Below are 24,656 nucleotides of genomic sequence, written 5' to 3' on the forward strand. Positions count from 1 at the left end.
ATACCTGCTGCTTCTGTTCTCCCTCTTTCCTGGGAACAGCATCCACAAAAAATATTATATAGAATTGACCACATCCCCAGACATGGGGTAGGTCCTGATTAAAATAAGCCTATTTGCATCTTGGGTTTTTTTTTTAACTTATCATTAGAACTTAAGCATTTCCCATGTCATTGTATTGTTTGTAAAGGCTCCCTAATAGCCAACCAAGTGAAGATACCATAATTTTCTTTGCCATTTCCATATTGTAGATGATTTAAATTGGGTCCAATTTTAAATTGTTATGAATATTCTGGGGACCAAATACTCTTATGCATAAACTTTCTTCCATATTTGAATGTATTTATATAGGAAATAGATTCCTAGACACGGATTCTCTTGGTCAAAGGCTAAGATCATTTTAAGGTTCCTTATGTATGTCACCCCCATACCTAACATGTCTTTTTTTTTTTTTTTTTTTTGGCTGCATTTGGTCTTTGTTGCTGCACGCGGGCTTTTCCTAGTTGCATCGAGCGGGGGCTACTCTTCGTTGCGGTGCGCGCACTTCTCATTGAGGTACCTTCTCTTTGTTGTGGAGCACGGTCTCTAGGTGCACGGGCTTCAGTAGTTGTGGCACACGGGCTTAGTTGCTCTGTGGCATGTGGGATCTTCCCAGACGAGGGCTCGAACCTGTGTCCCCTGCATTGGCAGGTGGGTTCTTAACCACTGTGCCACCAGGGAAGTCCACCTAACATGTCTTTCTCCCCGTTGCTTTGTGTTTATTGACAGCCCTTGATGAATCTCTCTTGAATGAGTGAGTGTCTGAAAAGCAGCCTGCCCTCTCATCACTCCTGAAACCCAGGCTTTGATAATACAACTCTGTCTACCTGGGTGTGGTTTCAATTGGATTGTGCTGCTCAGGACTCACGGCATCATTGCAAATGCCACATCTATGCAGTTAGAACAGCTGTGGAATAACAGAAGTTTCTGCTGGGGGAAATTATGACTATGGGGCTCTAATGAGAAAGAACCAACTAAGTGTGGTCCCACGATGACACCAACATCTCACCTCCTCTTGCCGTGGAAACCACTTCCCCATAAACAGCCCCAGTTAAGTGAGCACTTGAACTATTCTTGCAAATACCCTGAGCCCTGTGGTTACCCAAGACCCCTCTTGCATATGCAAGTCAACAAGGCACAACTGGGCTTAAAAACTTCCTCTCTCATCACCCCGAGTTTCTATCTCCCAATAGTCCACGATTTAGGTCTTAAGAGTAGGGGACATTAACACACCATTGTAAAGCAATTATACTCCAATAAAGATGTTAAAAAAAAAAAAGAGGGCTTCCCTGGTGGCGCAGTGGTTGAGAGTCCACCTGCCGATGCAGGGGACGCGGGTTCGTGCCCTGGTCCGGGAAGATCCCACATGCCGCGGCACGGCTGGGCCCGTGAGCCATGGCCGCTGAGCCTGCGCGTTTGGAGCCTGTGCTCCGCAGCGGGAGAGGCCACAACAGTGAGAGGCCCGCGTACCACACACACACAAAAAAGAGTAGGGGACATTGCTTGGACCCCAGAAGGAGGCTGGCAACTGCGAGTTGTTCTGACCCACACTCTTGAGCTCTTACTGCCCTCCTCACCATGGCTCTCTGTTCCCAGGCCTCCTCTCACAAGTGTCCTCCTGCTGACATTTGCTGTTGTCCCCCCACTTTCTGGCTCAGGTCAGACCACATCACTAAAGCCCTATGTACAGAGGTACCAAGTGAAATACAGGACTTCCCAAGGGGTTTTCAAAAATGCCCTGGGCTATCTGTTCAGGGGGGGTTTTCTTTCCAAAGGAGTTTTAGCTTCCTATTCTATGTACCCAGAAGGCAGGGTGGGGGCTTGTCCTATAGTGGGAGTGGGAAAATTGGGTGGGTTTTCAATAGGAGGCAGAATCCAGCTTCAGGTGGTTCCCAGTGATCAGCTAAGTAGTAAACTCACCTCAGTGCCACCTTATAGGTGATTTACAGAGATAGTCTCTTGCTGGAAAAAATCTCTTCTTAGACCAGGAATAATCTCTTCTTAGACCAGATTAAGGTTCCCAAATAGAAGTGGAACAGGAGACAGACTGTTCAATTAGCTGCATTCTCTGTAGAGGGAGAAAAAAAAAATTCCAGACTGTTTTTGTAAATAAAGTCTTAGGGGAACACAGCCATGCCCATTCCATGATATACGGTCTGTGTCTGCTTTCTCACTACCGTGGCAGAGTTGAATAATTGCCACTGAGTCTGTATGCCTGCAAAGCCCAAAACATTTACTACTTGACCCTTTATGGAAAAGTTTTCTGAGTCCTGGCCTAGGTTATGTTTTTAAGTGTAGGAAAGTTAGATTAAGTCAGAGTCTCTGTTGTAAAATTCAGGAGGGAGAATTTCCACATGCTTATGAGAAATGCAAATGTATATTAATTTTTTGTTAAGCCCTACTTACTTTGTTTTGTTTTAAATCTTTATTTTTTATTTATTTTTTATTTTTTAATTTTTTTTGCAGTACGCAGGCCTCGCACTGTTGTGGCCTCTCCCGTTGCAGAGCACAGGCTCCGGACGCGCAGGCTCAGCAGCCACGGCTCACGGGCCCAGCCGCTCCGTGGCATGTGGGATCTTCCCGGACCGGGGCATGAACCCGTGTCCCCTGCATCGGCAGGCGGACTCTCAACCACCGCGCCACCAGGGAAGCACAAAACTCTTTATTTTTTAGTATCACAAAGTGGAATTTTGATAGTCAGGGTTTTTGAAGAGTAATGACACAGTTTCTAGCAAATTTTTAAATGTATGCATTCTTCAATCTATCTTATTTTGAGGAATCTATTTTGAGAAACACTATCTAAAGACATAAAGGTATAGGCATACAGCTGTTCTTTGCAGCCCTGTTTGTGAAAGCAATGAAAGAGAAACAAATTCATCAAAAACGGAATAGCTTAAAGCATCATAGTACAGCCACATAATAAATATGAAACCACTGAAAATGATGAAGTAGTTATAAATGCACTGAGATGAAAATGTATCCATGACATTAATTTAAAGCTATGTATATAAAATATACCTTTCATATGTGTATCTGTAAATATACAAATATCTATGTTATAACATAATTGCTTCAGAACTACATGTAATAATGCTTGCTTTGGTAAAAACTCTATATATTTACATAAACATAAGAAGGACATGTGATGTGATACCTCTCAACCTGTTAAATGTGATTTCCTCTGGGAAACACAATTTTTAAGAAATGGAGAGCTTCACTTTTCATTTTCCACTCTTTGTCCTTTGATTTTCTTACATATGAGTATGTGAATTTTTTCATTTAAAAGACAAGATTTTTTAAGTTGGGGTCTTACTCCAAAAACGTGCCCCTTCTTAGCTCTCCTTGTCCTCACCTCATCCTCCCACAGCCCACCCCCAGCTCTATGCAGTATCCCAGATATTTGAATCCCTTGCTCAAGATCTAGATCCACCATTGAAGGGATGAGCCTTTGAGACTTCAGTGTGGCTCAGAAAACTTTGGAATGTTGGTTAATGTCATGCTGTCCATTGTATCAAGAGATCAAGGTAACAAACATATCCTGTCTAGCTCCAAGGGGTACATTTTGACTCAGGATTCCCTCTCTCTCTCTCTCTCCACACACACAAACTCACACACACACACACACACACACATGTACCTGCACACAGAGCTTCTCCCATGCAACATTTTATAATCCCTTCCCATTCTGAGATATTCTCCCTTCTGCCCAAGAACATAGCAAACCACCCAGGACAAGTGTGTGGGCATTATTAGGAGTAGTGATCACAGGAGGAACCTCTGCTCTTGTTGAAGCCGTGGAGTCTCCTCCTTGCTGCTGTGGACTCTCAACATCTGACGACTTACACAACTGGCCTATGAGCATTGAAATGTTTCCCAATAGATCTAGGGTTTAGTCCACATCTTGACAGCATGAATATTGCATGAATACTTCATATGTAGGATGAGTACTAAACTGACATTCATCTTATAGTAATAAGGGGGGAAGGAAAAGAACAAGCAAAATACTCTCATAGACTGCAACTTCACATTGGTCAGGAATTCCCTGGCTGTCCAGTGGTTAGGACTTGGTTCTTTCACTGCTGAGGGCACAGGTTCAATCCCTGGTGGAGGAACTAAGATCCTGCAATCTGAGTGCGTGGCCAAAAACAAAAGTTCACATTGGTCAGACCTCTTTCATTGGTTACCCTTTTGTTTGAGAGTAAGTGGCAGAGACAGTGCTCCCTAAATAGTCCATATGTTTCCCTCCATTGCAGCTGGGTTGGTCTCTTGTGACTAATTCTGCTCAATGGACTGTAAGCAGAAGTGATGTGTGTCACTTCTGGGCCAGAACAGTTAAAAGCAGTACGCCTCTTCTGTCTCCTTCTTTCTCATTCCAGAATCTATAGCTACGGGATGGAAGCAGCCTAGATTCCTGAGTCACCAGGCAAGCTGTTCTGGAATCAGTACAACTCAAAGACCATGTTCACGGACCAGCGGCGTCAGCATCACCTGAAAGCCCAATAGAAAAGCAGAGCTGAGCCATACCCCAGACATATAGAATTAGAGCCTCTTGTACTTAGACAGGCCCTCCAGGTGATTCTGGAGCACACTAAGTTTTGAGAACCAATGATCCAACCTACATCAGATCTTGTGCAAGTGAGAAACTTTTATTTTGTTAATGTACTGGGGGGTTGTTCATTACAGAACTATAGCCTGTTCTATCCTGACTCTTACAGAAAATAAACATAAAATGCTGAACTTTTCTCCCATTATTGCTTCCACCTTAACAACATTTTGGGCAGGTCCCATAACTTTCTGGCCACATTCAGTAATTAAAATTCTTTCAGTTTAAAACTTCAATCTCAAATTTGATCTCATCTCCACTTCTGCCCACCTCCACACCTCCCACTGGTGCAAACTGGGCTCAGAGGAGTTGGAGTGAGATGAGGCTTTAGTTTGGTCCTGGATCCCTTCCCCTCCTCTCTTTTAAAGGCCTAATTCTTCTGGTATGGTGGGGAGGGGGGTGGTCTGTGTGGGGTGATACTGGAGTAAAGAGAAAACTTAACAGATGTAGTCCCTTTTCCCTTCTGTTTGTTATCTCTGCTTCTCTTTTTAATACCAATAAGCCACTGATGCTCTTTTGGGCAGCACATGCATTTCTTTGCACAGAAAGGGTTTCTGTGGGTCCTCTCTTTGCATAGTTCCCTGATGTTGACATCCCACTCTTGCCTGCATCCTTCATCTCTCCCTCAGTCCACACCACTGGCAGCACACCTGGGCCTTCGCTAGCCTGAGCATGTTAAGAAAAGTCTCCCTCTTGGAGCATACCTGGCCCTGCATTGGGTGTAAGAGTTTACAGGTGACCTGCAGACTGGACTTCAGCATCCTTTGCCCACACAGCCAGGATCTTTGTGGACATCAACCCTGAGCTCCTGCTGTTAGAGACCTTTCAAGACTTAGACCTGGGCCTCCCTGGTGGCGCAGTGGTTGAGAGTCCGCCTGCCGATGCAGGGGACGCGGGTTCGTGCCCCGGTCTGGGAGGATCCCACATGCCGCGGAGCGGCTGGGCCCGTGAGCCATGGCCGCTGGGCCTGCGCGTCCAGAGCCTGTGCTCCGCAACGGGAGAGGCCACAGCAGTGAGAGGCCCACATACCGCAAAAAGAAAAAAAAGACTTAGACCTGCTACTGGTAGGATGACCATTCTGAGAGTCAAAGAGGATACTATTAGTAATTATGCTGGCACAACCAGCATAAACGGGGTCTTCCCCAAAAAAGGTGGGATACATGATTCCCCAATCTGTGCTGTGTCGTTGAGAAGAAGGCTCAAGCTCCAGAACCTTCCACAGGGTCGCTTGACCAAGAGGAAACTCACTCCTTTCTCTGCCCTGCCCCTTAGCTCATTTTCTTCTCTCCCACTCAGTCTGGCTCAGGAAGTCAGCAAGCACATTCTATATCTATAGAAAGAAGAAAGAGAGTGGACCGCCTAGTGGGTTCCACCTGTGTGAAGAGAGGTCATTACTTCTCCTCTTGAAACCCAATGAAGAGATCTTGAGGGGTGGGGGAACTCATAAAATCTGGAAGTGTCTGCAAGCAAAATAACTCACTTTAGAGTTGAGGTCCTAGGATGAAGCTCTCAAATGGAAGGGAGATCAGACATTCAGAAAGTAGGGCTTCCCTGTTGGTGCAGTGGTTAAGAATCCACCTGCCACCACTCCCTGCGGCCCGCTTCCCTCCCCGCCCCCGCCGAGCTCGCAGCGCTTCAGCGGCCGCGGGGCGTGCCACCAGGCGCAGCTCCTCCTGTAGCGACTCGAGGCCCTCAGCGGGCGCCCTCCTTTCGCCTTTCCTCCCCGCGGCTGGGCCCGACGGGCGGGAAGCTGTGGCCGCGTCCGTGAGACAACTGATCGGATTCAAGATGACCAACGAGGAACCTCTTCCTAAAAAGGTTCGACTGAGTGAAACAGACTTCAAAGTTATGGCACGAGATGAATTAATTCTCAGGTGGAAACAATATGAAGCATATGTGCAAGCGTTGGAGGGCAAGTACACAGATCTTAACTCTAATGATGTAACTGGCTTAAGGGAATCTGAAGAAAAACTAAAGCAACAACAGCAAGAGTCTGCACGCAGGGAAAACATTCTTGTAATGCGACTAGCAACCAAGGAGCAAGAGATGCAAGAGTGTACTACTCAAATCCAGTACCTCAAGCAAGTCCAGCAGCCTAGCGTTGCCCAACTGAGATCAACAATGGTAGACCCAGCGATCAACTTGTTTTTCCTAAAAATGAAAGGTGAACTGGAACAGACTAAAGACAAACTGGAACAAGCCCAAAATGAACTGAGTGCCTGGAAGTTTACGCCTGATAGCCAAACAGGCAAAAAGTTAATGGCGAAGTGTCGAATGCTTATCCAGGAGAATCAAGAGCCTGGAAGGCAGCTGTCCCAGGGACGTATTGCACAACTTGAAGCAGAATTGGCTTTACAGAAGAAATATAGTGAGGAGCTTAAAAGCAGTCAGGATGAACTGAATGACTTCATCATTCAACTTGACGAAGAAGTGGAGGGCATGCAGAGTACCATCCTAGTCCTTCAGCAGCAACTGAAGGAGACGCGCCAGCAGCTGGCTCAGTACCAGCAGCAGCAGTCTCAAGCCCCCGGCCCGAGTACCAGCAGGACTACATCTTCTGAGCCTGTAGGACAGGCAGAGGCCACAGGTAAAGACTGCAGTCGTCTGGCCAACGGACCAAGTAATGGCAGTTCCTCCCGGCAGAGGACGTCTGGGTCTGGATTTCATAGGGAGGGGGACACGGCCGAAGATGACTTCCCTTCTTCACCAGGGCATGGTAATAAGGCCTCCAACAGCTCGGAGGAGAGAACTGGCAGAGGAGGTGGTAGTTACGTAAACCAGCTCAGTGCGGGGTATGAAAGTGTAGACTCTCCCACGGGCAGTGAGAACTCGGTCACACACCACTCAAATGACACAGACTCCAATCATGACCCTCAAGAGGAGAAAACAGTGAGTGGGAAAGGTAACCGAACTGCGGGTTCCCGCCACGTTCAGAATGGCTTGGACTCAAGTGTAAATGTACAGGGTTCAGTTTTGTAAAATTTTTTCCAGCAAACTTTTATACAGTGTCATTTAATTTGGGAGAGGATACTGTCCGGAAAATGAACGCATACTTTTGTCACAATTTGCCTTTTTTGTGGGTGTTTTTTTTTCTTTTTTCCTTTCCCTTTTTCTTTTTTTCCTTTTTTTTTTTTCTTTTTGCTTCAATACCTCTGCCACTTTGGAAATTGTAACAGTTAATTAATTACTTTGAATGTTGCTAAAAGGACATTTTGTGTAGGGTCAGGTTATTTTTATATGAGTTAATGTGAAGTTGTAAATGGAAATCTTTCCTTAAAGTGTAACACAATGATGTCTGTTTAAATCTGTGTCTATCCTAGAACCTGTGCTGTGTAAGGGCATTCTTATTCATGCTGTTATTGTACTTACGCACCATTCAGACTTGTTAGCGTAGATGCGGGTTTATGACTGCCAGGTCTGCCCAGTACAGTAGTTTTATCACTGAAAGTTGGACTTGTTGAAGGAGTCCTATAGTAGTTTCAGTGTTAGATACAGTTTTTTCCACCATACATCTGTGCATTTTCTCTTTAGGTGACTGAATGTTTAAGAATTTTGTGTGCATAGTTACTCAGTTTTTATGAACTGTTGTATCCTGTTAATGCATATTGCTCTGTGACTCCAGTATATCTTACCTGTACTGACCAAACTTAAATAAAGATTTTTATTGTAACTCCTTAAAAAAAAAAAAAAAAAAAAAAAAAGAATCCACCTGCCAATGCAGGGGACACGGGTTCGAGCCCTGGTCCGGGAAGATCTCACGTGCCATGGAGCAACTAAGCCCCTGCACCACAACTACTGAGCCTGCCCTCTAGAGCCCGCAAGCCACAACTACTGAGCCTGTGTGCCACAACTACTGAAGCCTGTGCACCTAGAACCTGTGCTCCACAACAAGAGAAGCCTCCGCAATGAGAAGCCCATGCACCGCAATGAAGAGTAGACCCCGCTCACCGCGACTAGAGAAAGCCCGTGTGCAGCAATAAAGACCTAACACAGCCAGTAAATAAATAAATAAATAAATAAATAAATAAAATCTATTAAAAAAAGAAATTCAGAAAGAAACATGGTTTATGGTGATACTTTAAGGACCACTGGATCAAGCTTTGACTGAAGGTAGTCAATCAATACTTCTTGAAGCTTCAGTTATGTGAACTAACTAGTTTCCTTTATTGGTTAAGTCAGACTGAGCCAGCTTTTCTGATACAGTAACTCAAAACATCCCTAAGTGACACAGATTGCAGTGCTTCAGGCAGCAGACCCCAAAAGTGGAATTGGCTGAGGGCAGGAGCTGAATGCAAAATCAGTAAGGATACCTCTGGCCAGCACAACAGCGGGTCACCCCCATGGGCTCACATATTCTCACCAAGGTCATCTGCCTACCAAGGTTGCATCCAAAAGGAAAATTCAGGATGTTGAAGACTGATTACTTCTAGTATATATCAGCAAAGCCCACTAAGAAAGAGATTAGCTCACTTTGAAACTGGCTTCTCCAATAGCAGAGAAGGAAAAATATATAGTTTGCTTAAGAGAAACCCTTTCTGCTTGCTGCCTGCAAATCAAGCTGATTGAGAATCAGTCATCTGGAAAAGCAGAATTCTCTCCTCCAAGCTAATGTTAGTACAAGAAGAAATGGGAAGATGAGAGAATAGAAAGGACAAAAAAGTGGGGTCCATAAACAGCCTGATTCATCCCGTTCTCAGACCCCTCCCTTAAATATTTATCTTGTGGACAAAATGAACCATCATGTTCTCTGTGAAGACACAGGTAACTGGGATGCAGTTGGAGGCATCAACTGCGTCAACATAACTGGAGCTAATTAAGGAAACCTCCACTCCTGTGGCATCGTTTCATCAGCAGAGGGCCGTGGGGAGATAGCAGCCAGTGACATGGGGGAGAGGGGTGTGACGGTAAAGGGGACGCCCAGAGCTCCCAGTACTGTGCTATGAAAGAGGAGTCCCAAAACCCCGTTCTAAAAGTAACGGTAGCTGACGGATTTTCTGCTAATTAACCATCCAGTGGAATTGACCAAAAACATCTCAGAACCTTGAAAAATGGGAAAGGAGCTGTATTGCCTCTGAAACCCCAAGACCAGCCAAAAACAGACTAGGACTACACCCCAACATCGGTTCTCAAACTACCTGTGCATTAACATTTTAAAATGACTGCTGCCCAGGTCCCACCTAAATCTGATTAAATCCATAACTTTGGAGGTGCGCTCCAGGCAATGGAGTTTTTTTAAAAGCTCCTGCAAGTAATTCTATGTGAATTCAAGGTGGAAAAGCACTGCTCTGCCCTCAAGCCAATCCTATAGCACCCATCTCCAACAGGAACTAGGCAGCCTTTATATAGGTATGCACTCCAAGTAGGGTTACCAGATGAAATACTGGATTCAGTTAAAATTGAATTTCAGATACACGACAAATACTTTTTGTATAAGTATGTCCCATCTATTGCATGGGACATCCTTATAGTGAAGAATTCTTCATCCTGTATTTATATTTAACTCTGGCCACTCTGGCCCCCAAGCCTCAGCTCAGGTGTGGCTATGGAGAACATTCCCCGAGAAAGCAAAGTGCAGAACAACAGAGAAAGTGACCAAGGCTCTCAGTCAACTGGCAGGTAGGGTACCCTTGAGAGACTGCAGGCAGGGGTGGCTAGACTGTCACTAATGTGAGCACTTAGCACAGCACTAATGTAAACACTTAGCGAAGAATCCAACACTTGGTAAGCCCTCAACAAGTGTTAGCCATCATTCTGAGGAAATCATTTATGAAAAGGAACTTGTGTGCACACATTCGCATCACCATGGTATTCATTTAACTAGGAAATTTTCCTAGACCATATCAATTGTGATTTGGTTACAAAATAATATGTCAGTTTCAACTTTCCAGGAAAGTATCTCCAGGGAGATGCCTGGTGTCCCTCTACTAGTACTTTTATCCCTTTCTCATGGCTTTCTGCCCGTTTTCATATTTCTCTACTTCTTCCCCCAGTATTCCTCTCAACCTGTGATTCTGGTTAGTTGGGAAAACAAAATCAAGAGGGTCAGCACGAGGAAAATGCTGGTTTACCTTTTATATAAGAGCCTTCGATATTTTGAATCATGGTGCTGGGCAAAAGCACTCAATCAGCATGTGTTGTTTGTTGTGTGTGATAACTATTTCTGCCAAGAGAGCGCTAATCACACTGACTGGTCCACGTATTGAGAATGAGGAGAACTGAAGAGGGAGGAGGAGGGATGGCTGGTGAAGAGGATGACATGCGGTGTCAGAGCAAATATTCATTACATCACCCACTTCGACAGTGGAAATAAATGACAAAAGTTAAATAAGATACATCAAAGTTAAGGAGGGCCCCAGAGTGTGGCTGGGGGCGGGGATGTGACCCACAGAAGAGGTGCCTTTTGGAATCCCAGGGTTACTGTCCTGCTCCCCCATCTGCCATAGATGTAACACCTTCCCTGCAGCTCCCAGGCCACTCAGGCACTCAGCTCCAGGTCAGTGATGTATTCCTGGACTCAGTCCTCATTGGGGTCGGCACAGACCTCCTGGCCTCTTTTGGTTTGGAAGCTGTGGAGAGGATTACACACTGAGGAATCCAGCAGGGGAATCCTGGGCCCACTGAGACCCCTCCCTCCTTCTCTGCCCCAGACATCTCAGAGCCTATCCACATGCTTTATATCATGTCCTTAAACTTGGGGTTTACAGAGCATCCCTGTGTCTCATATGGGGTCCCCTGGGAAAGCCAACTTCTTGGTGTCACTCCCCCCTCTGCCCGGGGGCAGACCCTCCAGGACTCTCTGCAGGCCCCAGAGCAGGTCAGAAAACACGGCAGTGGCCTCTCCTGGTGTCCTGAGCTCTGAGGACATGCCTCAGGCCAGACCCCCAGTCTGCTTCCCCAGGGTGGGCAAGGAAACTGGCCCTGACATGACACCGGGCTTTGAGCACTGGCGCCTGGTCTCATAATAGTCGTCCATGAATTTACACGGGACCTGCCAGGAGATGTAGGAGAAGCAGCAGGCAGTCGGGGTGTTGGCACCAACTGTGAGAAACAGGCCAGACTGATCCTAAGTCCTTGTTCAGAGGAAAAGGTGAACCAGCTGCACCTGGAGGGTCAGGCGGACCTGAAGGAGACAGTGCTGCCGGAGGAGAGGGCGATGGGCGGGGGGATCCAGGAGGAAGTTGGCATTTCCTCTTTCCTTTGACATTTTTATTTCTGTGTCTCTCTTTCGGGGTTGTCTGTCTTGGTTTGGAGTCTCTATGCCTCTCTATGGAGAATTTAGTTTTCTGAACAAACTAGTTCTTTTTCTATCTCTCACTGGGGAGTCTCAACTGGATTCTTAAGGAGAGTGAAGGCCACACCACTGGGAGCCAACTGGACACAGGTTCCATCTCTTGTCAGAATCCCATCTGGGTCTCATTTTCCCAGGAATAACCTCCCACTCTCTCCCAGAGCCGGAGATTAGAATTGCTAAAACCCCTTGAGAAGGGAAATTCTGCTCAGGAAACAGTGTCTGAAATCTCTCTGAAGTCGTCTACTTAGATGGCTCAGGCACAAGATTTTGGCACTGTGGCCCAAGCCGTGGCCAGAGAGTGGGGAGAGGGGGCGGCACGGGACAGGGCAAAAGAAAGGGAGGACAGACTCATGGGGGCCTGCGGAGAGGAGCAGGACAGCCAGGGTGGCCCCGGGGACCTCCATGATGCTTGACAGCCGAGTGAGAGCCCAAGTGGTGGCCAAGAAGGGTTGGGACTTGGCGACTCGGAGCTGCAGCCTCCTTCTGGGGTCTAAGCCATGTCCCCTCTTTATAGGCAGCCTTGGGGCATTCAAAGATGGAAACTTGGGTAGACCAAGGGGGACATTTTTTATCACTGTGTTGGGATCATGCAGCGAATTGCAGAAGCCAGCAAAGCTTTGGGTCGCCACAAAGGCTCAGGCTATTTGCAAGAATGGTTGTGTTGCTTACTTGATGGGGAAATGGTTTCCACAGTGAGGGGAGGTGAGAGGTTGGTGTGACCCTGTGACCAGGTTAGGTGGTGCCTTCTCATGAGAGCAGATCTGTAGATCAAGCATCTCTCCCACAGGGCTGAACCTTCTGGTACTCACCCCAGCTGACGGCACAGCTGTGATGTAGATGATAATGCCACGGAGTCTTAAGAAGCACACCCCAAGCGAAAACCATAGCCTGGATGCAGACAGCAGAACTGGAGAAGCCTCAGCTACAGAAGGGGCCAGACTGAGGCTGGCCTTTCAGACTTCGGCTCATTCCTCAAACATTCTACCTTAAACTTTTGACTGCTGAGGCATCCATTTCAAAGACATCTATCTCGAATAAGCACATTGCGCAATACACAACTAGATAAAGGGCCAGGCTGCCCTACCCATGAAGTTCCTCTTTTAGAAAGTTCTGGGAAACCTAGCTAACTGACCACTTGACTGACCCCAATTTTCCCTTCCAAGCTTTCATTCTTTCTCTTATGTTTTAAATTCACCCAAAAAGAGTGGACCCATGAAACCCTGGGTACACTCACCTCAATAAAGGCAGAACCCCAGGTCCAAGCTCTCTTTTTCTCTACTGGCAACCTCTCTGTGTGGCCCCAGCAGTGCCGTGTACCTTCCGGGACATGTGAGTAAAGTCCCCTGATGGCTGTTGCTGAGGTGTGTCTTGCAGTCATAATAAGAACCACAGTGGCTGGTCCAGTCTCAACATTGGCTCTGGTCAGGGAAATGTCTGTGGGGCTCTCACAAGGAGTACAGCCCAGGTGAGGTCCTGCAGGCACTGAATGGCATCAACAGGCTGAGACTGACACAGAATAGCTGGTCCCTGGCTTAACTGGGCTTACTGGGAGTTAATATGATGAGCCTTAAAACGTTGTTACCCTTTGAACAGCAAAGCTCTCTGCCAGGGATCTATCCTATGGATATAAACACAAAGATGACATCGCAGGCATAATGGTGTTTGTCACAGCTTATTTATAACAATTAAAAGATGAGCTACAGTTAAATACATGATGGTGTGTTCACCTCTTGCAATAATAATTCGCCCTTAGAAGCTGTGAAAGTAAAGAAATTTTAAAAGGAAGTACTCGTTATTTAAAAATCCTAGAATATTTCCTGTTTCCTTATTGTAAAGTCAAGCTGGCATTTCCAGGGTTTGCCTGGCAGCTCAATAATGTCATCAAGGACTCCCTTCTTAAACATATCCCCTTCCCCCATCATTTCATTGGCTTTTCTTCTTTGGGCTTGTTACCTCATGGTGATGAAATGGTGGCTGCTGCTCAGGTATCACATCTTCACAAAAAGTCTCAACCACAGGCATAGGAGGGAGTCTCACAGGAGTAAAGAAAAAGCAGTGTTGCTAGTGTTTTTAATTCAAGTTGGGTTTTTTTTTACATAATTTGTAATGTTAACTGTAGATGACCCTCAAAAGTGGTAAAAGCTAATTTTAACTATATATAAACTACAGAAAAGAAAAAAAACTTGTTTCATTTCTGAAAGCTGGGTAAGCATGACGTGCAAATAAGGATGTAGGAGGTTTTTGTCCACATTCTTCCTGACTTATTGTGGCATAAATGTATTCCGAGGCATAATCTGAGTAAAATTACATTCCTTAAAGGTAGGAAAAATTCTATTACCCAAACCTAACCACTATTAATTTGGTTTATTTCTTTCAAGTGCATTTTCCCCTAGGCTTATGATAGTTCCATTTACTTACTTGCTTTTTTTTACCTCTTTTTACTATGTGTCTGCGAGGGGAAGGGACATTACTGTAGTCATGATGTGGATGCAATTTTGTATTTTTCTTATTTATACATAACATTACGAGACTTTTCCAAATCATTCCAGTATTTTTAAGAGCTGCCTAATTTACTCAACCATCAACCTAGTGCATTTATATTATCATGTACTATTGTAGCACATTTGGACTGGTTCCAATTTTTAATTGTTATAAATAAACTGCACCAAACATCTATATGCATAAAACTTTCTCCATAAATGAAGTTTTTTTCCACAGGATATTTTCCTAGCTGTAGACTTTCTGAGTCAAAAAATAAGAACAATTGAGTCTCCTGATCTATAGAGGCACCCTATATCTAATGCATGTTCATTTCTATACCCTATTGTTAAACCCAGTGATGACACATTGTAGGGACTTGTGAATGTTTGATGATTGAAACAGTGATTAAAAAGCTGATCTCATCTATCTTGTCATGCCTGTAGCCCAGGCTTCTCCAATTCCATTCTGTCCATCTGGGACTGGATCAAACATGGCTCAGGCTACTTTAGACTCTGTGGCATCATTAGATATGTCATGGTCAAAACACCTGTGAAGAACATTAGAAATGTCTCCTCTGAGGAAGGAAAAAGGGAATGGTATGGGCCATAAAGAACTGTTCTTGGTAGAAAGAACCAGCTAAGCTTGGTCCCCCAGTGACAACTCCTGTCTTCCCCCATTTTTGGTGAATCACTTCCTTAGAAGCACTCTGAGCAACATGATGTCATGGTCCTTTCCACCCAGGGTGCGGTTTTCATTGTGACTTGTGTGCTCACGGTGCTGTGGCATTACCCATAGATGTCAGCTTGTGTGATGAGAAGAGCTGTAGCAAAGCATCAGATCTGCTCTGTGGGTGAAACCATTAATCTCTAGATCTTTCCATGTACTTATAGCTCTAACCCTAACATCATGTCACCTCCTGTCACTGTCCAAAACATTTCCAGCCAATCAGCCCCAACAAGTGAGCAACTGAGCTCTTCTTGGATGCCCTGAACCTCCGTGTGACCCCAGGGACCCCGACATGTGCAACTCATAACACGACACCATCCGACAACTTCCGATCTGGTCATCCCCAGCCTCCAGCTTCTCATGCTTCAGAGTTGCCTATAAAGGGACAAGGATACAGGATGGACTCCAGAAGGACGGAGGCAGCAAGTGCCCAGTCCTATCTTGGCTTTGCCCTCTGCCTGCCCATCACTGATGAGCTCCCCATGGCTGCCCTCGTTCACCATCTCCTCACCACGGCCCTCAGCTCACAAGTCTTGTCTGTATCGTAAGACTCTCTGCACCCTCATCCTTTCTCCCTTTTAGAACTGTTTCCCAATGCTCTGGATGGATGTCTAAACCATATTACTTAAGCCCTATGGTTGAGATTCCCTATGTGAAAGCAAAGAATTCACAGAAGTTTTCAAAATATTCTGAACTATTTCCCAAGAAGTTTTAGCTCTCCTACCCTCTGGATCTAAAAGGCAGAAGAGGACTAGGACCCATTTTTAGTGGGGAAAATTGAGGTCTAATGCAGTCATTAACAAGATGCAAATGCCAGGTCCAGCTGGTTCCTAGGATGAGCCAAATGATATACTCCCTCAGCTCTCCCAAGGAGCTCCACGCTTTGGGTGATGTACAGAAGGTGGTATCTTGCTGGGAAATGTCTCTGTGCACCAGATAAAGTTCCCCCGAAAGAGACGGAACAAGGGCTCACTGTTCCTATAGCTATATTCCCTGAAGAGGGAGCCAGAGACTGAAAACAAGATAGGCAGAGACTCAAAACAAAATTTCAAGGTAGGGACTTCCCTGGTGGCGCAGTGGTTAAGAATCCACCTGCCAATGCAGGGGACAGGGGTTCGATCCCTGGTCCAGGAAGATCCCACATGTTGTGGAGCAACTAAGCCTGTGTGCCACAACTACTGAGCCTGTGCTCTGGAGCCTGCGAGCCACAACTACTGAAGCCCGTGCGCCTACAGCCCGTGCTCTGCAACAAGAGAAGCCACCGCAGTGAGAAGCCTGCACACAGCAACGAAGAGCAGCCCCCGCTCACCGCAACTAGAGAAAGCCCGGGCGCAGCAACAAAGACCCAACACAGCCAAAAATAAATAAATTAACTAATTTAAAAAAATTCAAGGTAAAGAAGAAGTGCTTAGTTTCCTCGCTTCATTTGTGCCCTACCCTGCAGCCCTGAGCTCTGACATCTCCGCCAACTTCTAGGTGGCCCCCTCCCAGGGTAGAAAAAATTGATTTGGCTTTTCTCGGGCTCTTGATTGCCACTTCTTCAGAGTTAGGGCAGACACCTGAGTGTCTCTTATTTCTCTCCAGATCTGTCACAAATTTGTTCATGGTCATGGTGACACACACAGCCAGTTTTCCTACCCTGGTATAATATCGGTATCACTCTTCCTTCCTAGAGACAGGCAGGGCTTGTGGAGGAGAGCCAATCCATGGGCCATGGGGTGAGGGGCAGACAGGCATATTTCTTTCTGGTTTTTTCTTCCTCTTCTCAGGATTTTTTTTGCATCTTGCTTGTTAATATTTAATATTAAAAATTAAGTCTTTTCATGTCATTCTATTTGTTTAAGAGGCTGGCACTAGGCTCTTAAACATTAACCATTATGTCTATCAGTGGGTTTACTTTATCATTCCAGCACTGTAGAATATGTAGTTTGGTGTCAATTATTTGATCATAGATAAGCTGCACCAAATAACACTGTCCTTAAAATTTTCCATGTTTTGTGAGTTCATTTCCATAGGATAGATTCTGAAAAAATAGAATTTCTGGCTCAAATAATATGGACATTTTTAAGGCTGGACCCTTATCCAGTGTTAAATCCAGACTTCATTGTAGGTATGTGGTGAGTATTTGACGAATAGACCATTACTAGAAAGCTAACCCTTATTTCCACCATTCTTGCACCTCCAGCCTTTCCAATTCTGTGCTTTCCATCTAGGGTGTGCTTAAGCTTGGCTTATCCTTCTTGAGACTCAGTGGCATTTTTACACTTAGGACCATTGTGGGAGTCCATCAGAGCATCCTGCTTTATGGAAGAAGGCTGTGATCACTCACTACAGAGAGATATCTGTCACGTGGAAAGGAAACAGCTAAGTGTGATCCCTGGGCGATGCCAACTCCTGGTCCCCCACCTGGAGAAACAACTTCCTCATAAGCACCCAAGCAAATTGGCAATTGAACCATTGCTATGTGCACCCAAAATCTCTCTAGCAACCACAGGCAACGCTGGGTTATACAACTCAAATGACACCACTACACTTAAAATTCCTTGCTTAGGCACCTCCGATTTTTATGTTCCCGCAGCCCAGGACCACCTATTAAAAGGAGTGAAGATAGCTCACATTCCAGAAGGAGGCCAGCAGTAGGGAGTTCCCAAGCCCCATCTCAGCCGTGTCCACACTCTTCTGCCTGCCTGTCCCGCATCATGAAGGTCCTCGTGGCTGCCATCTTTGTCCTTCTCTGCACCATGGCCCTCTGCTCCTATGCACAAGGTGAGTCTGTTACCTGCCCTCCTTTAATCGTTGCTACCCACACTCTGGTCTGAAGTCTAGCCCAAGTGCTGTGGCCTAAGAACCCCCATGTGAAATTAAAGAACCTCAAATGGGGTTTCAAAAATGACATGGTGGGCTTCCCTGGTGGTGCAGTGGTTGAGAGTCCGCCTGCCAATGCAGGGGACACGGGTTCGAGCCCTGGTCTGGGAAGATCCCACATGCCGCGGAGCGGTTAGGCCCGTGAGGCATGGCCGCTGAGTCTGTGCGTCCGGAGCCTGTGCTCCGCAACGGGAGAGGCCCCAACAGTGAGAGGCCCACGTACCGCAAAAAAAAAAAAAAAAAAAAAAAAAATGACATGGTTGTTTTCTTCAAGAAGGTTCAAAAGCTTCTATTGATTTGGGCTTCAGGATGGAGTTAGGAGAGGTTTTATCCTACTTTTTAGATGAGAATATTGAAGTCTAATGCATTTGCTTATTAGCATGAGGTAGAATCCAGGTCTATTTAGATCCTGGTGGTAAGTTTCAGAATCCCAATTCAGCGATTCCCAAGAGTTGTGAAAATCACTCATACTTTAACTCAGCCATCTTATCCTTTAATTGATCAGAAAAAAATTCCACAAAGAGAGTTAGGAGGAGGGAGTAGACTGTCTAGGGTTTAGTTCCCTGTAGAGAAAGATAGAGACCAAAATGGAGTGACAAGACCAAAAACCAGACGAGGGAAATTAATGAGAAACAAACAAATGAAAGAATCAAATGCTTTCCAGTTTCCTTTACCCCCAAACCTCAGCTCTGAGCTACGCTGTCTCTCTCCACTTCTTCCTGATCCTCTGGGGCTTGCCTGTACTCCTGAGTAACTGTGGTTCTTGCTTCCCCACAGAAAGGGTTTACACCCCACCCATCTGCTGCTTCACCTACACCTCCCAGAAAATCCCCCGCAGAAAAGTGGTTAAGTATTTTAAGACCAGCAGCCAGTGCCCCAGACCTGGTATCATGTAAGTGTCAGTCCTCCTGCTCAGCCCTGGGGAGACACAGGACGTGGAGGTGGGGGAGTATCCACAGGAGTCAGAGCAGGGAGCAGATCTCAAGCATACCGGCTTGTGGATAAGGAGCCATCCTGGGAAGGCGCCCAGCCCTCTGGGGGCTTTTTGTGTATTCAGGACACACAAAGGGAGGCCACTGGGCTGTTTCCTGACATGGGATAGGGCCTGCCGAGAGCCAGGGAGGATGTGGCCAGAAGTAGAGGGAAGAGAGGAGAGGAAGAGACAGCAGAAAGGAGGTGACCTGAGGTTATCTCCATAAATCCCATAGGGATGAGGATGAAGGGGCCACAGGTGGTCAAGAACATCCTTACTCATTCTCTATATAACACTTCTGCCCTCTCCACAGCTTATTCACCAGAAAGGGCCCATATATCTGTGCCAATCCCACAGATGACTGGGTCCAGGAATACTTCGGGACCTGGAGAAGAACCCCTGAGTGGTCCAGAAGGAACCTGTTAGAGGTGTGGGTAGATTGGGCAGCAGGGACCTGAACCAGGGGACTGCAACCCCAGAAGTTCCCTCTCCTACGAGTCCCTCTCCCCTCCACTAACCACATTCTGAAAACTTTAATTTAGTTAAGCTAGTTAAATATCGTATATCATTTTATTCATTTGATGCTTTCTCTGAGAAATCATATGGCACCCTCTCATTGCCAAGCCCCTTCCCAGTCAATCATACAGTGGTTGACTCATATTTGGGATGATGGTGAATGACTGTACTCCTGTATCTGGGTAGACATTGGATCAAACCTATCAACAGATGCTTACTGAGTTTTTATGAGCCTTTTATTCTGTTCAAAATGTCAGAATAATAAAGATTCTTTTTGTTTCCTAAATATATCTTGGACTTCTGGTTATTCTTTTATTCCCCTGACAAATCAGTTTCATTGGTTGGAAAGAATAAGAAAGAATGATTAGAGGCACCTGAGTAGAAAGGGAAGGCAAGAGAATGAGGATATGTTATCCCAACAATACCAGGCTTTATACCAGGGAAACATTTCTCATAGACTAAAAAAGAAGCAAAGTATTAAAAACAAATGCAAATTTATAAGCACCAGGGAAATCCATCACTTACATTGCACCAAAGCAAAGCATTCGATGATGCATATTTACGTATTTTCATAAATTCAGCTTTCTTAAGAATAAAGACGAACAGTTTTTGAGGACTTACTATGAACCACAGCCTGTACTAAGGGATTTGCATGCATTGTCTATTCTTCAAAATCACTGTGTTGTGTATACTCTGATTATCTTCCTTTGACATATGAGAAAACAGAGTTTCAGTGAGCTTTCCCAAGGTCACACAGCTAGTAACTTTGTGGTCAAACCTGCAGACAAGAGCAAGTCCCACACTCTTAATTAAACACTAGGAAGTTGTCTCAGTGTTCCACCAGAAGCAGAGTTACCAGGAATGCACAATTCTCTGATAAGAGACAGCCTACCTCAGCAAATGAGAAGTAAGGAATTGTTGGTTTAAGACCCCAGAGAGGATAGAAATCCAGAGATGTGAGTCTGGCACTTAGACCTCTTCTAGACTGAGGATGTTTGCAATTCAGAAGAGGTGGCTAAGAAGGTGAGCTGAACGTTTCTCAGCCTTGCCAGGCTGGAGGAAAACAAAGTCCAGGTTTGCCCAAGTGAAGGGACTGTAAGAAACCATCCTCTGTTTGGGCTGATGGCTTAGGAGTAAAAGTAAATTAGAAGAGAATCATCCCTTGAACAGACAGGAGGCCAGCTCCAGTCACCTGGGTGGTTTAGAAAATCTCAAACTCTAAAATGTTTTTAAACATGATCCCAGATGCTAATGCTAATGCCTTACAAAGAAGCTTGAGCTTTTTGGCAAGGAACTGGAAACTATAATGAGTATCACTGCAGATTTGTAAAAGTCAGAAATAAATTCTGGAACCGAAAAACTCAAGAACTGAAATAAAAACTCAGAGCAGATTAAACGCAACTGAAGAAATATCAGTAAATTTAAAACATATCAAAGTGAAGTGAAGCAAGGAGAAACAGAAGAATAAAAAAATACAAAAAAGAAGATAAGAGAGCATAGAGGATAGAGTAGGGCATCTGTCATCTGGTTAATTGGAATCTCAAAATGAGAGGAGAGAGAGAATGAGACAGCAAATGGATCTGAAGAGATAATGGCTAAAAGTTTTACAAAACTGATGAAAGATATAATTCTGAAGATTCAAGGAGGGAAGGAGGGAAGGCATCATCCCCGTTGCTATCAGTGGGCCAAGTTTTGTGACAGCCACTCCTACCATCAGTCCTAGCCTACAGAGGAGAAATACAACTGATGCTGGTGCCTGTCTCACCAGTGAATCCTGATGGCTTTGATGAATAGTGTGTTCTCTGGGACTTCCCATGGAACATAATCTGGTGGGTCTTTCAGCCTCACATGGTATATCTACTCCAGCATGCCCACTTCCATGGTCATTTTCATCCCATCCTTCTCCATCTGTCATGGCAATTCAAGTATTTTAACTTCACTCAGCATGAACTATTGCTTTCTCCAGGCTTCTGGAGCTTTCCTGGCTGCAAATTTGCACCAACCTCTGGGATCCTTGCCAGGAAGTTATAGCCTATATCCAGAAAGAGAACCCCCTGGTCAATAAGCTCCCTCAATCCATTCTTGTGTTCCAGCTTCCTTGATCAAGCACCCTCAAAATCCAAGCCCAAGGTAATCTCCCAGCTCAGGCTGGTACATGCTTGCTAAATTTTGCTGTTCCTTTGGAGTATAGTCCCTTTTCTCCCTTATCAGAAATATAATTTACTGACATGAGAAGTCTGTGTAACAAAAGTATATGGAAAATATGAATGGTCTTATTTCTATTAAGGAATTAACATCAGTAATTTAAATCCTTTGCAAAAAAAAATCTTCATACCTATTTGGCTTCAAAAGCAAGTTCTACCAAATAATAATGGAAGAGATAATGGAGAAACAGTAACTTTTTAACAAATGGTGCCAGAGAAACTGGACATCCATAGAACAAAAACAAACAAACAAAACCAAAAAACCTTGAGCTTAACTTCACATCTTACACAAAAATTTACTCAAAATGGATCATGGACTAAAATGTAACAATAAAACTACAAAACTTTTAGGAAAAAACATAAGAAAAAATCTTCAGGACCTAAGACAAGGCAAAAAGTTCTCAGCTTTGATACCAAAAGCACAACCCATAAAATGAAAAATTGATAAACGACCTCATCAATTTTAAACTTTTGCTCTTCAAAAGACCCAGTCAAGAAGATGAAAAGACAAGCTATAGAATGGGAGGAGATGTCTACAAACCACATATTTGACAAAGGACTTGTATTTGGAATATATAAAGAATTCTCAAATCTCAACAGTAAACAAACAATCCAATTAGAAAATGGACAAAAGTCATGAACAGACATTTCATTGAAGAGGATATACAGATGGCAAATAAGCAATGGTTTTGTGATTTTTTTAATCCTTATTTTTTAAAGATAAAGGTTGAAATAGTGCAGTAGGCAGAATAATGACCCCCCTCCCAAAGAGGTCTACGTCCTAATCTCTAGAACCTGTGAATATGTTACATTACACAGCAAGGAGGAATCTAGATTGCTATCAACTGACTTTGAGATGGGGAGATTACCCTGGATTATCTGCGTGGGCCCAATGTAATCAAAAGGATCATTATAAGGGTGGCAGGAGTGTCAGAGTCGGAGTGATGCAAGGTGAGAAAGACTTGACTAGAAATTGCTGGCTACAGATAAGGAATGTGGACAATCTCTAGAAGCCAAAAAAGACAAGGAAACAGATCCTCTCTTGGAGCCTCCAAAAAGGAAGGCAGCCCTGCAGACATCTTGATTTTAACCCAGTGAGACCCATTTCAGACTTTTGAAATAAATTTGTGTTGTTTTAAGCCACTAAGTTTGGGGTCATTTGTTATAGCAGCAACAAGAATCTAATACAACTGAATCACTGTGCTGTACACCTGAATCTTAGACGATATTATAAATCAGCTACATTGATTTAATCAACTTCAATTAAAATTTTTTACAATATATAAACATAAAAAATAAGAAGCTAATACAAGTACTTACAGATAAAATGATACTATGGTGCTTTTAAAACATGGCCACGATTTCTTTGACACTCCTCTCAGGGAGAGGTAGGAGTCTAGTTCCCCTCTCCTTGAATCTGGACAGGCTTGTTACTGCTTTGACCAATAGATTATGTTGGAAGAGGTACAATGGGACTTCTGTGGCTAGGTCATAAGAAGCTATTCAGCTTCCACCTTATTCACCAGGAACAGTCATCTTTGACCTCTAAGACTGCCATCTGGAAGGGCCACATATACACAACTCCAGTTGACAGTCCCAGGTGAGCCTGTCCTGCAACTCTCCTAGCCCAGGCAACAGACATGACCAAGGAAGCTATGTTAGAAGTGGATCTTCCAGCCCAGATGGTGAGGGTTATTTTTAAACTGGACTGCTTGTGGCATCATCATATATATCACACCTATGCAGTCAAATCAGTTGTGAAAGAACATCAGCACCTTCTGCTCTATGGGGGAGCAACAGTCAGCACACAGTTCACAGATATATCTGTCCTTGAAAGGAGGTCTGTTGCAATACAAGCTCCTGGCCACCCACTAACTAAGGATTCTTCAGAAGGACCTCAGAAAACAAATAATTTCTTCAGAAGTGTCCCCAACCAATGGAGAAATTGAGCTATTCGTGCAGATTCTCTGAACCCCTCTGTTAACCAAAGGGTGTTGACAGCCCTGGGTTGTGCAACTCACAGCATGACACCAACACTATTATTAAATGTTCCCCTCCAGTCACCCCCGGTTTCTGTCTTCCAAGAAAAATGGCAACGGCTTGAACCCAAGGCGGTCTCTCTTTCAAAAGTGTCCAGGCTATCATATTCTACCAAGTGGTTCAGGGAGAAAGAACAAGGCAGGTTAATTTCACTTTATAAATAAGATAATTGAGGCCATATTCACTGAATAATTGGCAAGAGGCATACTCCAGGTCTAGTTATTTCCCATTGGTGCAGGTAAGTTTAGATTCATGTCAGCTATTCCCAAAAGGCTTGTTGTTTTGGAGACATAAGAGATATCTCAGGTTTGATCTCTGTTGTTTTGTTACATCATGGGCTAGATGAAATTCCCTCCCCCCAAAATGGTAGGCATTTTAGTGTGCTATGTCCCCTAAAGAGTAAGAATAAAAGCCAAAATGGAGAGATAGAGAGGGAGTGAGGGGAAATTTACTAGGAAAACCCACATGCCCCAGTTCATTTAAGTTCCCCAATTTTAAGAAATGTTATGTCTTTCTAGTTCCTTCTGAACTTTTGTGGGTGGAAGGCAAGGAGAAGTTGATGTTGTTTGGCTTTTGAATGATTCAGTGTCTTGCTGTGCCTTCTCCTCAGCCTCCTGCTGATTTTGTAGCAGCCACCAGTGCTCTAAGCCAATGTCGTGTAAGAGCCACTCGTCCTGCTTATTCTTGGGATGAGAAACTGGGAAGCCCCATCGAGGGGAGCTGCCTGCATGAATATAGAGAAGTAGATTGGGCACCATGGTAGAAATACTGTCTCTGAGTCCATCACAGATACAGAAGAGACTCTGAGGTGTTTTCTGAGCCAGTCCAGACCCAGCATGGAACCAGGAAGAGTTGGCCAAGTGCAAAAAGAAGAGAGCAGCAGGAGGGTGGAGGGGCAATATAGGAGTAGGGGTTTAAGAG

The 24,656-nt window shown here is 44.7% G+C and overlaps 2 protein-coding genes across 2 annotated transcripts in view; one reads left to right on the forward strand and one right to left on the reverse strand.

Moving 5' to 3' along the window:
- LOC308606941 (C-C motif chemokine 4) overlaps nucleotides 1-24,656 on the reverse strand; it is a 94,163-nt gene that overhangs the window by 20,401 nt on the left and 49,106 nt on the right. The gene's annotated exons all lie outside the window — the stretch shown is intronic.
- LOC308607578 (pre-mRNA-splicing regulator WTAP-like) lies at nucleotides 6,228-8,441 on the forward strand. Its single transcript, XM_081219622.1, has one exon. It carries the CDS (start codon nucleotides 6,428-6,430, stop codon nucleotides 7,616-7,618), a length of 1,191 nt encoding a protein of 396 aa, XP_081075748.1. The 5' UTR covers nucleotides 6,228-6,427; the 3' UTR covers nucleotides 7,619-8,441.

This window comes from Mesoplodon bidens (assembly GCF_964165515.1).
Source record: "Mesoplodon bidens genome assembly, chromosome: 19".
Classification (NCBI taxonomy): domain Eukaryota; kingdom Metazoa; phylum Chordata; class Mammalia; order Artiodactyla; family Ziphiidae; genus Mesoplodon; species Mesoplodon bidens.